Source organism: Rhynchophorus ferrugineus, unplaced genomic scaffold, assembly GCF_030347505.1.
Source record: "Rhynchophorus ferrugineus isolate W39M unplaced genomic scaffold, kcgeb_rfMv2 rfM1, whole genome shotgun sequence".
Lineage (NCBI taxonomy): Eukaryota > Metazoa > Arthropoda > Insecta > Coleoptera > Curculionidae > Rhynchophorus > Rhynchophorus ferrugineus.
The window spans coordinates 11778401-11792611 of NW_027472580.1; the positions used below are offsets into that span (position 1 = coordinate 11778401).

Here is a 14211-nt window from a genome sequence, read left to right on the forward strand (position 1 = left end):
CTCGCACTGTCGAATCTCAAGTTGTTCAACAAAAATCTGTTTCTACTCATTGTATCTCGAAAAAAGTTAATCTCAGTGCCATCAGTGGCCCATAAATCTATTGTGCTTTGACGACCAGATCGCACCAGGTCTGATATAAAGAGTAATCCAAAAAGTGCTTTCATCTCTTCCTTTGCTGTCTCTGTTGTTAATTGTCACCGGTAGTTTGCAAGGGTATTTTCTCGTTAGTGCAATTCACAATCTCGCCAATCATATCATCCAAAATAAATAAAGTGAAACACTCAAGAGGTTACTTGTCTTTAGGAACCGTTTTCTTACCAGGCAAATATGTAATAATATTTTCAGCTCTGCTACAATATTCGTATGGGTTCATATTCGTTCGCTTCTGTATGGGTCTTTTTGTCATCTTTCCCTATATAATATGAAGCGTTTGTTTGACGCAGTTCCGAAAGCGGTATGTCGTCATCACTGTTTATACTTGCCGACTCAAAACGGTAAAGAGTTTGTTATTAGACTATACTTTGCTACTACTGCTAGAGTTTGAGACTAAAGCATGTTCAGAGATGTTTTAATGTGGCACAAGTAATTACCCAAGTATACACGCTTTTTCGATCTCCATTCTTGTGGTAATTTTGCAAAAAAATTGTCGATTACCTGCTTGTAATTCGGTGATTTGTGGTTGGTGAGAAAGTTGTGAACAACACTTTGAAACGATGCTCATGCTGCTACCGCTTTTTGTTTCAATAAATTCATATCTCAAATTAAATCAATCAGTTCAAGTTGCGATATTAAATACGTCTCTTCCATAATGAAATCGCTTTCTTTGCTCGCCGGTGATAAAAATGAAGTTCTTAAGGCTTTTTTGCCCTTGTACCTGAACGTCAGGATATTTATAATGTGCTATTTTTTTGTATTTATGCCGAACGCTTGTAACCACTTGTACAGCTTTATTCTGGACGCGTTACAAAACAATTTCGGTACCCATGGTTTGTCAGCGTTTACTACAGAAAACTCATAATACTGCAAATACGCATCGAGTGCATTTGTCATGATTTTTTCGCGTTTACCGAGCATATAACATCCACAAAGGTAACAAAAACAGTTTGGTGTGACTTTGTATTTGTCTGTGTATTTTTATAAGTTTCGAAGTATACTAACAGTACAAAAACAAGTTCCAAATGATGCAATATTTATTGCAGCGTCGTCAGCTGACAGCACTTATAAGAGCGTAGTGCTGCCATCATGCCCGAACTCGAAAACTAAAGCCAATCTTGATACACGAATTGAAGATATGCGTTCGGGGCATCAAATAACGTTAAGAATCGATCTGCTCGGGCCCAAAAGTTGACCCGAATGTGTAAACTTGTGTTACGCTTAAAAAATTGACAAATCATCAAAACAAATAGCACCTTACAGACCTATCTCGCTGCTGATATCCAAATTATTTCAGAAACTTCTATTAAAATGTGTTAACCTATTTGTTTTTTTTTTAATGTTTAGACTGTTTGGTGGGTTTCCTATTTTCTCACTAGTCTCTAAATATACACGTTGTTATGGCATGGCACAAAACGGGTTTTGTTTTATTTAATAACATGTTCTTACAGTTTTTGTAATAAGATTTTAAATAGGACCTATTTTTATTTGCTAATCAATTTTTTTGTCTGCGATAAAAAAGCGTCAAAGAACAAAAACAAGAAAATTTATATTTTTCTTGGTTATAAGTTATGTTTTACCGCACTTAATATTTCATAAACTGTTATCCATTCCTGTTATTTTAATTTTTCAGTCATATGGTGAACGGGTTTATAGTTTAACCACTAACAAAAGTTAAACTCACAAAAAAAATCCGAATGTAGGCTTCAGACCACAACTATTGACCTTGGTTGTCTGACCAACTAACGAGTGCATCTAACCTTATCTAGCTCCGTTGCTAACGTGACAAGTGTACTTATTTATCGGATACCCTTTCATGGATACAAATAGAAAAAAAGTAAAACAGAGCACCAATGCCGAATAAACGGAAATAAAAAATGAAATTTTTAGAATAAGAATTAAATAAAATCAGTAATTGAGGTTATATTTTATTATTGGAGCTCAACTTGCTGTCTGATTGTTTATTAACAATATTTTTGATCTAATCTAAAAATATACTATTTATGGAATTTTTATTAATCAGAGAACATCAGGTATTATATTAGACTTCCAAATTGTTGTTTATAACAGTTCAGAATAACACCTTATCTCACTACCGTTTTATCATTTATATAAATATTGAATTGATTTTAGAATATTTTTTACAAGTTGAATGCTTTATCTTTATTAGCCTTTTTGTGTATTTTGTTTTTGTTATTTATTTAATAGAGAGGATTATGTATTTAATTATTTGTATGCATATTTTTATTATTTTAATGTCTATCTTAAACGTATTATTTTGAACATCTCATGATGGCTTCTCTTTATCAAACTATTAAAATCACCTGTTTAAAAAAAATTTTTAGTGAAAAATTAAAATGGAATGCTCGAAAAAAATCTTTATTTACGCCTCAGCAAAATGACATAATAAAGTGTTGTAAACATTAAGAAGTATAGCATACATGTTATAAAAAGAATAAAACAATTTGTTGCCAAAACAACGGCTCTGTATATTTTTTCAAGTGTCTTTAACATGGCATCGGAAAATGTTGCATTTGTCATACTATTTCCGTTGAAAGAATTCAATTTCTAACAAACTTATACAGTTATTCAAAAAAATATAAAATCCGAAACAAAGTACAACTAATGGTACTGCACCATTAGTAGTATTAGGCCTGATTTATTTGTAAATTCTATGATTTGATTATGTTAATTTAGAATAATTTGGTATTTTAGTTTGAAAAATGTAACCGAACTCAAAGAGATAAATGAACTCTAAATCTTAGACAACATTTGTTTCGTACATCTTCAGTTACACACGTACGTATATTTCCGGTTTTAACAATCTGTCAAAACTAATATAATGGGACAAAAGAATGGTATAAGGGTGCTGTGAAAGAAAGGTTGTCCCATCTTTCTATTCACGTAGGATATGCAGGCTTCGGTGATCCTGATGTGCGATAACTCTCTAAATATTATTTCTTTTATACATTTACTTTTGTATTCAGACTAATATGCTAATATGCTCTCAGTATGTTATATTTTCGATTTTTTTGAGTCAGTGAGTTTTCTCCCTTAGTTTCTTATATATGGATAATATTTTACAAATTAATTTATTATCATTGTAACGGGATTAATACACAGTATGTATTTCCCAAATTAAAATAAAACTAAACTAATTAAGCTAAAGTTAAGAATACGCACTTATACACTAGACAAGTTCGTATGGTTTAGTTCGTTTCAATCTTCTAATTTCCTGCGTGTTATCTAGTAGCTGTATTGCTCCCACGTTGCTGTAATTTAGCAACCTTATCGCATGTTTTAAGACGAAATCTTGGATCACGTCGTATATCCATTTGATTTCGAAACCATCGTGCAGCTCTTCGTTGGTTACGTCGCGATACACATTGGTAATTAATCGTAGAACTTTGTTTTGGGTGCGTTGGATTACTTGCGTTTGATGTTTTAGTACAACCCCATATTTTCACCTCATAGGTCCAAATTGGTTTTATTGACTGATAAACCAATCTCATTGATTTTATATCAAGTTGAGAGTATCTTTCGACTAACCAGTACAATATGATTGACTTTGGGTCTAATCCGCTCTGCTTTTTGTCTAACATGATGTTTCTGGTTTAACCAGAGATATGTATGATTCATTCGTTTTTGTAAAATTCGTTATCTCTTCAAGTCTAAAATAGCTTTCTTGCATACTTAATTAACTTGGAAAAGAATGTTTTGCCATCATATCTTATGATTATTATAATATATAAATATCATTGGTTTTTTAGTATTCAGTACAGGACTACCAAAAACTTGTTTTTGTTTTCTTTTATATAGAAATTTCTTTAAACTAGACAAAATTTATGTAAGCGGTACCTTGTCCCGTCTGACTACATTTTCGAATCTCTGTAAAACCCTCTAAATGGTCTAAAGCTGGCTTTGGAAGGGAATTGTGAAAATCATTTCAGGTTGAGTTTTTCTTATGTTATAAAAAATAATTCGCTTGGGGAAACAAGAGTAAACCTGAAATTATTTTTCCCGGTATATCAAATGGGTAAAAAATAATAAATAAAACTCTTCTTTTACAGATTATTTGGGTAGAAAGCTCGAAGAATACGTTAAGACTCTACCGATACCTGTTTATGTGCTAAGAACTGAAAAAAGATCCGGCCTTATACGTGCTAGGTTACTAGGCGCTAAGAAAGTTACAGGACAGGTAACCGATATATACTATTTCTACATTTTAAACATTCTTTCAAACATTTTTTGAACGGGCGCAGTCGACCCATGTTCAGTTTGCTAGAAAAATAAGGAATACCTGTATAATTCAAAACACCTTTCTCTCTTTCAGGTCATTACATTTTTGGATGCCCACTGTGAATGCACAGAAGGCTGGCTCGAGCCCCTACTAGCTCGTATAGTGGAGAACAGGAAGACTGTTGTCTGCCCAATTATCGATGTCATATCGGACGAATCGTTCGAGTACATTACGGCGTCCGATATGACCTGGGGTGGATTCAACTGGAAATTAAATTTCCGATGGTGAGGACTTCGACTGCCTTCGACAAAGTGCCGCGTTTTTATCCAACATCTTTCTTTCGTATAGGTATCGAGTGTCTCAAAGAGAAATGGATAGAAGAAAGGGCGATAGAACAGCGCCCTTAAGAACACCAACAATGGCCGGTGGATTGTTCTCCATAGATAAGGACTATTTCTACGAAATCGGGTCGTACGATGAAGGAATGGACATATGGGGCGGGGAGAATTTGGAAATGAGTTTCCGGGTAAGTTTAATGATGCTCCTTGGGGAAACCCTTAAAGATAATCGTTTAGGTATGGCAATGCGGTGGCATTCTGGAGATAATTCCGTGTTCTCACGTTGGTCATGTATTCCGCGACAAGTCGCCGTACACATTCCCAGGCGGCGTTTCCAAAATAGTGTTGCATAATGCGGCTAGAGTCGCGGAGGTCTGGATGGACGAATGGAAAGATTTTTACTATTCGATGGTTCCAGGTTTGCCACTTTTCTCGTTGGGATATTGGTTATTTTGCCAGGAAAGGAGGATATCGGGGACAGTGCTGAAACTGCAAGCCTTTTTCGCATTTTCTTTGGGTGGTTTAGCGAAGAGTTATTGGGATATGTGGTCACTAACTTTCGTATTCCAAAATGTCTACGTTCGCATAATTCAGGCGATTTGTCGTCATCATCCAATTAATCAGTGATACACAATCTGAAACTACCCTTCAAATTAATTTAATCAATTATCTGTTAAAAATTAAGGTTCTTGTACTTTTAAGAAATTCGTTGTTTCAAAAGAAACCACAATTTATTGCTGAAGAGCCATTTTCATAAAAAATATACTTGTTATATATTAATAACAACTATATGGCAAGCTGAAAACTTGCCTGCTGAATATTAGGTTTTCATCGTTTTAGTAAACTCTTACCTCAGAAAGCTACATGCATAGTACATACCAACAACAATGTGCAATGGACAGTGGCAAACAAAATACTTCACCTAAAATAATAAGAGGTTAGATCTGATATTTTACCTGAAGAGGAAAGAAAATCAGAGTTGTCTCTAGTAGTGTAGATACAATTAACACAACACTTAAGAATATACCTGTTTTTAAAACATGAGTATGATTTAAAAACAACTTTAGGTTGCCTTCTATCCACATGAAAAAATAAACAGTTTATGAATAAAATATTAAAATATTTGGTTATCTAATGTATCTAAAATGTCATAATATCAATGATAAGTGATATGGAAAGATATAAAATACTAAGTGCATCTCATCATGTATTTTTTGAACCTGCTTTTGTAGATACCTACTGTTAAAATTGCCAAGAACTACTAATAGACTAGGATTTCCAAGGAATTATCAAACCTATGATCACTCAGTAATCCAAACAAACAAACCGTTCACAATTAATAGTTTTGAAAAATACTAGATTAACATCAGCAAATTTCCTCAACCACAACAGTGCAAGAAGCTGATGTGCTGTTTGTAGCCCAAAAGCTATTTCAGTTCGTACTGACTGAATATGTTTAGTTTTCTTGGTGCAACTATTTGAAAAAAGATTAAAATTAAAAATTAAAAGATCTTATAATTATTACTGCATTTTACAGAATTATTCAAATTATAGTAATTTTGTTATTTTTGAGCTTTTTTAGACCAATATGTTTTAAGTTGAACTTTTTTTCCTAATCTTAGAAAACTTCATATGATAACTTCATAATGATACACTGTCATGCCTATCATATCAATATGCTCCTTCTTCGTTATACATCTTACATTACTTGACTCATAATACATCAGATAGGCTTGCAACACTATTTAGTTTTTTGCTGTTTTCTATTTATTTCATCATTCCTCTTCATTTCCTACTATAAAACTTTTACTTGTACAGTTTTGTCAATAATGAATAAGAACACCCTAATGTTACAGTCACCCAGTAGCCTATAATAAAATAATTCAAGTAAGGGTCGAACACGCTGTTGGTGACACAGGATTTCTTTAATTTTTTACCACACTATTGAAAATCGGCTGCAACTGTTTCATGATCTTGATTTATGTCTTTTTAAGCTGCTCTTCCAGATGGCTGACTTCCAGCGTCCAGAATACTGCGAGTATTTCTTTCATCATTAATTCAAGAAACCACTGTAATTTACGTCTTCGGCGTATTTGTTCCTCGGCGTTGATTGTGACATATTAATCGAATAACTTAGTTTTTAACACGGTCCCTGAGAAAAATACGCAATCATAAGCAGATGTCTGACTGTAATATATTATATGATCTTTATGGATTATTCATGTAGAATATACATCTGTAAAAAAATTAAACTTTTGTTCCAAATTAAGAACTGCATATTCAATTAAACGTGCTACGCATTAAATTACTGAGTCGCAATTGTTAGTATTAATTTATTCCATGCAATAAAATGTATTTAGTCCGTTTAATATATGAATAATTATTGTTACAACAATTACTCTAAAAAGTAAACAAAAACAATGAATCACAGAAAAATTAATTTAAAAGATGATGATGACAAGTCATAAAATGAATAAAGTCACGTAAAATAAAGATCATTTTGGGGTACTTTAACTACATAAGTAGATTTTAATAGAGTGGTGATTGAAAGAGAAGTAACGTCTACGTTTTTCGTACTTAATTGAATTATGAGAACGATTTTTTTTTAATTTATGTTATCCATTGATATTAACCAATCCTAAATCTGTACGTGGGGCTTAGGTGTGGCAATGTGGCGGGATTTTGGAGATAATCCCGTGCTCACACGTTGGTCATGTATTTCGTGACAAGTCGCCGTACACATTCCCGGGAGGAGTGTCCAAAATTGTACTGCATAACGCAGCCCGTGTTGCCGAGGTCTGGATGGACGAATGGAAGGAGTTCTACTACATTATGAGCCCAGGTTTGGAGAGAATTCTCTTGGAATGTGTCTCGTCTGGAAATATGTCTATTTACAAATAAAATAATGCTTCCGTTAACTTTTTTTCATGGTGTACTAACAGGAATAGCGTGGATATATGTCGAAAAATGTAAATTTGTGTTCTTGTGTGCTTTGTAAAGTTATTCATTTTAATTACTAGTGCATCTATCTTATCAGGAGTATGCGGTTTATGCGGAATTTCATGATAATTATTCGAACAGTTAGCCTGGTTTCAGATTACTTTAAAATATTCTGGGTTTTTGTTTGCAAAATATAGTTTTACATGTTTACTATATATAAACATTTGAACATCTAGGATATCTCTAGAACGTCGTCTATATAAGTTACAACCCAAGAATTTTTAAAAACATTTTTAGATTTTTAAATACAGCAATTGTTTTAGAAATATAAAACTTTGAAAGGGAATAAAACACAAATAAATTTTATATATTTGTATGAAATTGACTTTAATGGAAAGTGAATCTATTGCCATTTCTATTTGGATCTGGTAATCTGGAGGTCCAGTTTTTATTAATTCTTTACATTAGATGTCATGTATCGGTAATAAGGCTATAAATATCGTAGCCCAAATCATCAGTCACTTTTATCTTATCAATGTAGAATAGTATCTATATATTCCCCATAGAAAATAGTCTAGCGGTCATAAATAGCATGATGATAGATTTGGCCAAGGCTGGACAGGATGTGAATTACTTATAGAAACATAAACATATATTTAATATTTATAATTTAGTTACCTCTTAGAAATGTAATTTATATTTCAAATATTTGACGCTGATGTATTTTATCATTTGAACATACATTTTTTTTTCAAAAAAATAACGCTCGATAGTACTTTTGCAATTGTTATTTTCATTCTTAAATGGTTATTTTCACGAAACTGTTGTGTATTAAGTTTATTAGTACAAATGTTGTTAATAGGTAGAGCAACAATTGTTATTATGACAAATTTCTATCTACTTTAATATAAGAAGAATAATTACAATTTGAAGCATTTTACTGAAATTACATCATAACTAAAAAGGATCTTAGAAAGATTTGATAACTTTTTCAAACTGCCACCTTAGATAAATGACGTCATACTACCACCCTAGTTACAAAAGGCGTTGGTTAAGAAAGGAAATAATTCAAGCAATGGCAAATAATTGTAAAAACATGAAATAATCTCTGAGAGTAATTGGAGTAGGATCAATATAAAAGCTTTGAACGATATCCTAATATAAGAAATGTGTTCGTACAATGCAAGAAAACTTTGCTGCAAAACTCAGGAGCGGCAGAACCATTGTTTTCTCTAGAAGACCTTATCCAATCCCCAACAAAAGACTGTCCGCCTGATAGTACACTTAAAAATCTAGTGCTGATGAAAGGAAATTATTCTTTTACTGATTAATAGGCTGGATTAGTTCTATTTTATTTACATAACCGAACATTTGATTATATTTTCGTGTATTTTGAATTTTAACTAAAAATAGTTAAAATAATGCATTTTAAATTGTATTTCAATTCAAGCAAAACATGTATTTTGTCCATCTCTGGATTTAACCTACGTCTCAAGTCAAAAACGTGAAAAGCGTCCAAGTGAACGTGAATTAGTGAAGGAAAAAATTAGTGTTCATGGTCATCAATAACTCTAATGTTCCGGCCGATATTGGTACCGTTTTTTTTTTTAAACGACAGGCCGATGATTTTATCAGCCAATAATATACATAACACCGACAGTTTTCTGAAGGTAACATAGACTTAAAGATTATATTTGAAAATATAATTGGAAATTGGAATCAACAACAATAATCATTTCAATTCTCGAGTTGGATTTTACTGAAACCGAAAACAGATATTTCTACAAAATCTTGTAGGTGAAGTGAAGTGAATAACAATGATAAAATCAAACAAAACGTAAACCATATTTTCATTTTTAAGTTGCATTTTGTTAAAGCAAACAATATAATATAAGCGAGAATCATTAATAGTGATATTTTCTTATGATTAATATCGGTTATAATGATGCCAGGCATTAACTTGTGTTAACGTTAATTATAATAAAAAATATACAAATCCCATAAACTGCATATACTACATATCTATCACAACCACTACATAATATAAACAATTGTGTAATAAAACCCGCAAAGTGTAAATGTAAAGTAAAACTTTTTATTTTACGCTGCTAACCGTGAAGGTGTGGATGTGCGGCGGTAACCTGGAAATAGCGACTTGCTCTCACGTGGGCCACGTCTTCCGTAAATCGACCCCCTACTCTTTCCCGGGCGGCACTTCACGTATCGTCAACCACAACAACGCCAGACTTGCCGAGGTCTGGCTAGACCAGTGGAAGGACTTCTACTACAACATTAACCCAGGTCTAGTTTCGAACGCACACACAACAACCTCGTAGATCTATAGTATTTTTTCTTAGTACTTGTTTAGTGTTCTGAGAAATCAACTATTATCCACCTGTTTTTTTTTAGTTTCACACACACATATTTCATTCTGGATGTATTTAGCAAAAAGCACCATAACGTTCATAGTTTTTGTTAATATGACAAAGATTGACAGATGTATAAACTTACGTCTTAACGACATAAAAGTATTGTTTATCTATTTTATGTGTTTACGTTGTTAAAATAGATATAAGCTTGATATAAAAATGTATGAAAAATTTTGATTGAAGAAAAATTTGTATTTCATAAACTTGATTTATGTATGTTTTGTAGATATCCACACTTTTGTATTGTCTCCTCATTTTTAGATCCCTTTTTCTGTTATACTAGTCTCATTATTTATTGCACAATTGTTTATGATTATTATTATTTTGCATGAATTTGCTTTTGCTGCAGCTTTTGACTCATGTTCGCTTGTGGTGAATGATTTTCAAATAAAGATAAACGTTTTTTGATTAAATTTTATCGTATAGGTGCCCGAAATGTTGCTGTTGGTGACGTCTCAGCCCGTAGAGAACTACGGGACAAGTTGGGCTGCAAGAGCTTCAGATGGTACCTGGAAAACATCTATCCGGAGTCTCAAATGCCGCTGGACTATTATTATCTGGGCGATGTAAGTAGTTTGATTTCGTTAAACATAGGCGATTACATGATTACGGGTTTTAGATTCGCAATGTGGAGGGAAAGAACTGCCTTGACACCATGGGTAGGAAATCTGGAGAAAACCTGGGTATGACCTACTGTCATAACATGGGAGGAAATCAGGTGTTTGCCTACACAAAACGTCAGCAGATCATGAATGACGATAATTGTCTCGATGCTAACAGCAAAAATGGACCAGTCAAACTGGTCAGGTGTCATGGAATGGCTGGAAACCAAGCTTGGGTTTACGACGAAATAGTAAGTAAATTTGAGGCGTGTACCAATTGGTTGCTGTTGAAAATTGCCAGTATTTTTCATCCAAAGTCACTGATCTAGAGTCCCTTAACTATATGGATATTTATAATTTCATAATGCCATTACTCCTTGATGATTACAGTATAGAGTGCTGCTTCCTCGATGCCAAGAGTGTTGCTGGCTAGTTTACTGATATAGACATAGATTTTGGTAATTATTTAGGCAAATGTATATATTCTTCATTGGTCACTTACCAGTCTGTATCCTTCACGGATTTCCAATGATTCAAACCCTAAAATGTCAAAATGCCTAATGTCAAATTCAGTGTGGTAACCGTCTGGTTATTAAAAAACAATCAATTAATGTTTCTTTAGTTGTACACACAATGAACAAAAGAGATGTTGATCCCTCGGTCAAACAGTATCTATTCTCCACGCGTTGTGACGTGCGATGAAACTTGGGTTAACCAGTTACAGATCGAAAAGGGCTAATATAATAATGGTGAGAAAAGACGATGCCAGGGAATTCAAAATCAAAAATCAGCTGGCAAATGTAGTTTTTCTTATCCATGGTTGTTCTACAATAAATGCCGCCTATTCTAGTGTCATTTTTAAATATATTTAAGTTGCATATTTATGTTGTTTTAATCGAAATAATACGCTGCTCACAGCTCAAAAACATAGCCAAAAGCTATACAGTGTCTCAACACCCAGCTCTTTATCAAATTTAGCGTCTTCCTACAGTCTTTCAACATTAGGGTCACGGTTGTAAATCAAGCTGGGAAATTTTTCACGTTTTTTCATTTTCGAGAACTTACTGCACAACCCTCGTACGTGCACGGCTCGTTCATCTAAACAAAACCCTAGGAATTTTTGTAAACGAAATTCCATCCCTATGCTCAGTATATATATATATATATATATATATATATATATATATATATATATAGAATATATAAATTATATTTGATAACATTTTTGTTCAATTATTTTGTTCAGATTTGAATTTTTTGGTATGTCAAAGCCAAGAATTAAAACTCAGAGTTGATGCGGCAACATTATAATGTTTGGACGTCACAAATATCCACGACGCTTTACTAAAAAACTTTGAATAGACTATATTTATTTGGATACTTACTCAAAATATTTTTGGTAATGAAATTAACCACCACAAAGTAATCATTAAATTTTTAATTGAAGGCACTTTTAGTACAAATTTGTGTTTAGTTGGGAGATAAAATTTTGCACTATTTAAGTACCCAGGAGCTATTCTTTTAATGGAGTTGCAACGATCAAATAGTTCATCCATTAATAAAAGAATATATTCTGTTTGTCTTGCTTCTTTCGGAAAATTGCTTTATCTAATAGGTTAAAGAAAATAAATAAGTTAAAGAAAAAAATAGAGATTCTCTGATATATGTGCGTCGTGTCATTTAAAATCCGTATGTGTCATTTTGACTTATTAGACGGATTGAACGAACGAAAATAATGGTTCCTTTGATTTTAGATGACATAAAGCTTAGGTATACACATTAGATACATGATAGGAATGGAATTATATCTGAAAGAATAAAATATGTGTACACTTACTTTAATACTATTTTTCATGTCTAAGATAATCAGTGTAACACCCATTTCAATGTACCATTTTTTTTTTCAGGACAAAACAATTAAACACGTTAATACTGGCAGTTGTCTGCAAAGACCGGATAGTAGTGACGTAAATCTCCCGTTGTTACGTCCGTGTAACTACGGCGCCAGCCAGCAATGGATAATGGAAAGCGATTTCAAATGGCAGGCCAACAACAGGCAAGAGGATAGATAGGGACCCGCTTAATTCCAATCTACTGAAATGTGATAGAAGTTTAAAAAGTTCGTTTTCCGATTTTACTTTAGGGTGTGCTTTCTAGCAGTCAGGAAATTCTGCGTTGTTCATCCCAATTTTGTTACTGTTTTGTTTGGACGTTATTAGAGTAGTTAATGAAAACCATCCTAAGGTCGCGGAAAGCACCCATCACTTCCTTTACTAGCGTGTGTCACGGTACCGTTAGAACTGAGACATTCAGTTTTAACTGTAGGATTTGAATCATTTCCAGTAACTGATTGAAACTGAGCACATTCCATTATCTTATAAGTATTTTCAGTATTTCCTCAAGTAACGTAACAAAAAAGACTTTCTTAGGGAGAGAGTGAGAGATAGTACTATCGTGACTGCCATTGTATATATTGGAGATGAATCGAAATAATACTTCACGTCAGACTGTCCCCCATTTCTGACACGGTTAATTTTATGATATTTATTATGGAATTAAGTTGTTGAGCTTAAGTTTAATTTCGTAATTTATTCAGTAGTTTTTAACACCCATTTAATCTAGGTTCGGTTCTTTTTTAGTAGATGAAAATAATCTTGATATCAGTAATAATTAATAAAGAGAGAGTGCATATCAATAACTGCAATATCCTTATTTAAAACTCAACAGGCGGGCGGATGCGGTGGATCATCAGCGTCGGTCGCCGATCAGTTTTTTGTACAGGGTTATAATAAAACTATTGTAATTGTTATTTTATTTAATTATATCTCTAGGTTAGTATTGTACATACAAAAACAAAACGCGAGAGGGCGCGAGTGGTATATCGTACTTTTTGACGTATATCGTTTTAAGGTATTAAGGGAGCATTAAGCTTAAGACGACTATCAGAAGAAAATCAATGAGAGAATGCAAGTAGCTGAACGAACGAAACTAAAAATGAAACCTAAAAACTCCTATTTTTTAGCTCTAAGTTATTTTTAGACTTTTACAGCAGCTACATTATATTTATTGTCTACTTAAAGAGGTTCACCAAAACATGTAGTTCTTTTATGCCTTACCTTGTGGAACTTATCTGAAGGATTTCAGGTATTTCTCCAAGAACAATCAAAACCCCATCGACCGTTTTATAATTACAACCATATAGAGTTCTGGGCTTTCATATATATATAATTTGATGCTCTTATCATTTTAAACCCTTACCTCTTCGTCAGGTTGTATTTATAAATAGTGTTAGAACGACATCGTATTGTTGAATAATGATAGCCGATCAACCTTTCCTTTATCCTGTTGTATCATAATTCTGCCTGAATAACATATCGGAAAAGTTTTATTTATATCATCGAAATACTGTTTCTATTTTTGTTGTAAAATATTTAAATTTTGTTGATCTAATTTAGGCTAGGTGGTGGTGCAATCCAGCTTATTCTAAATAAATCAGAAAAGATCGAAAA

General features: G+C 33.0%; 1 protein-coding gene across 3 annotated transcripts in view; it reads left to right on the forward strand.

The window, feature by feature from the left end:
- The window catches only part of Pgant5 (Polypeptide N-Acetylgalactosaminyltransferase 5), a 28330-nt gene extending 14119 nt beyond the window's left edge, over nt 1-14211 (forward strand). The window contains exons 4-10 of one of the 3 annotated variants that reach the window (XM_076416742.1): nt 4224-4351; nt 4487-4677; nt 4742-4919; nt 7393-7573; nt 10527-10666; nt 10720-10953; nt 12610-14211. In XM_076416742.1, coding sequence (XP_076272857.1) covers nt 4224-4351; nt 4487-4677; nt 4742-4919; nt 7393-7573; nt 10527-10666; nt 10720-10953; nt 12610-12774 — 1217 coding nt within the window. In that variant the 3' untranslated portion in view covers nt 12775-14211. Of the gene's footprint in view, nt 1-4223; nt 4352-4486; nt 4678-4741; nt 4920-4968; nt 5150-7392; nt 7574-9791; nt 9973-10526; nt 10667-10719; nt 10954-12609 lie in introns of all 3 variants that reach the window. The other 2 variants (XM_076416751.1, XM_076416759.1) reach the window with 2 other exon arrangements.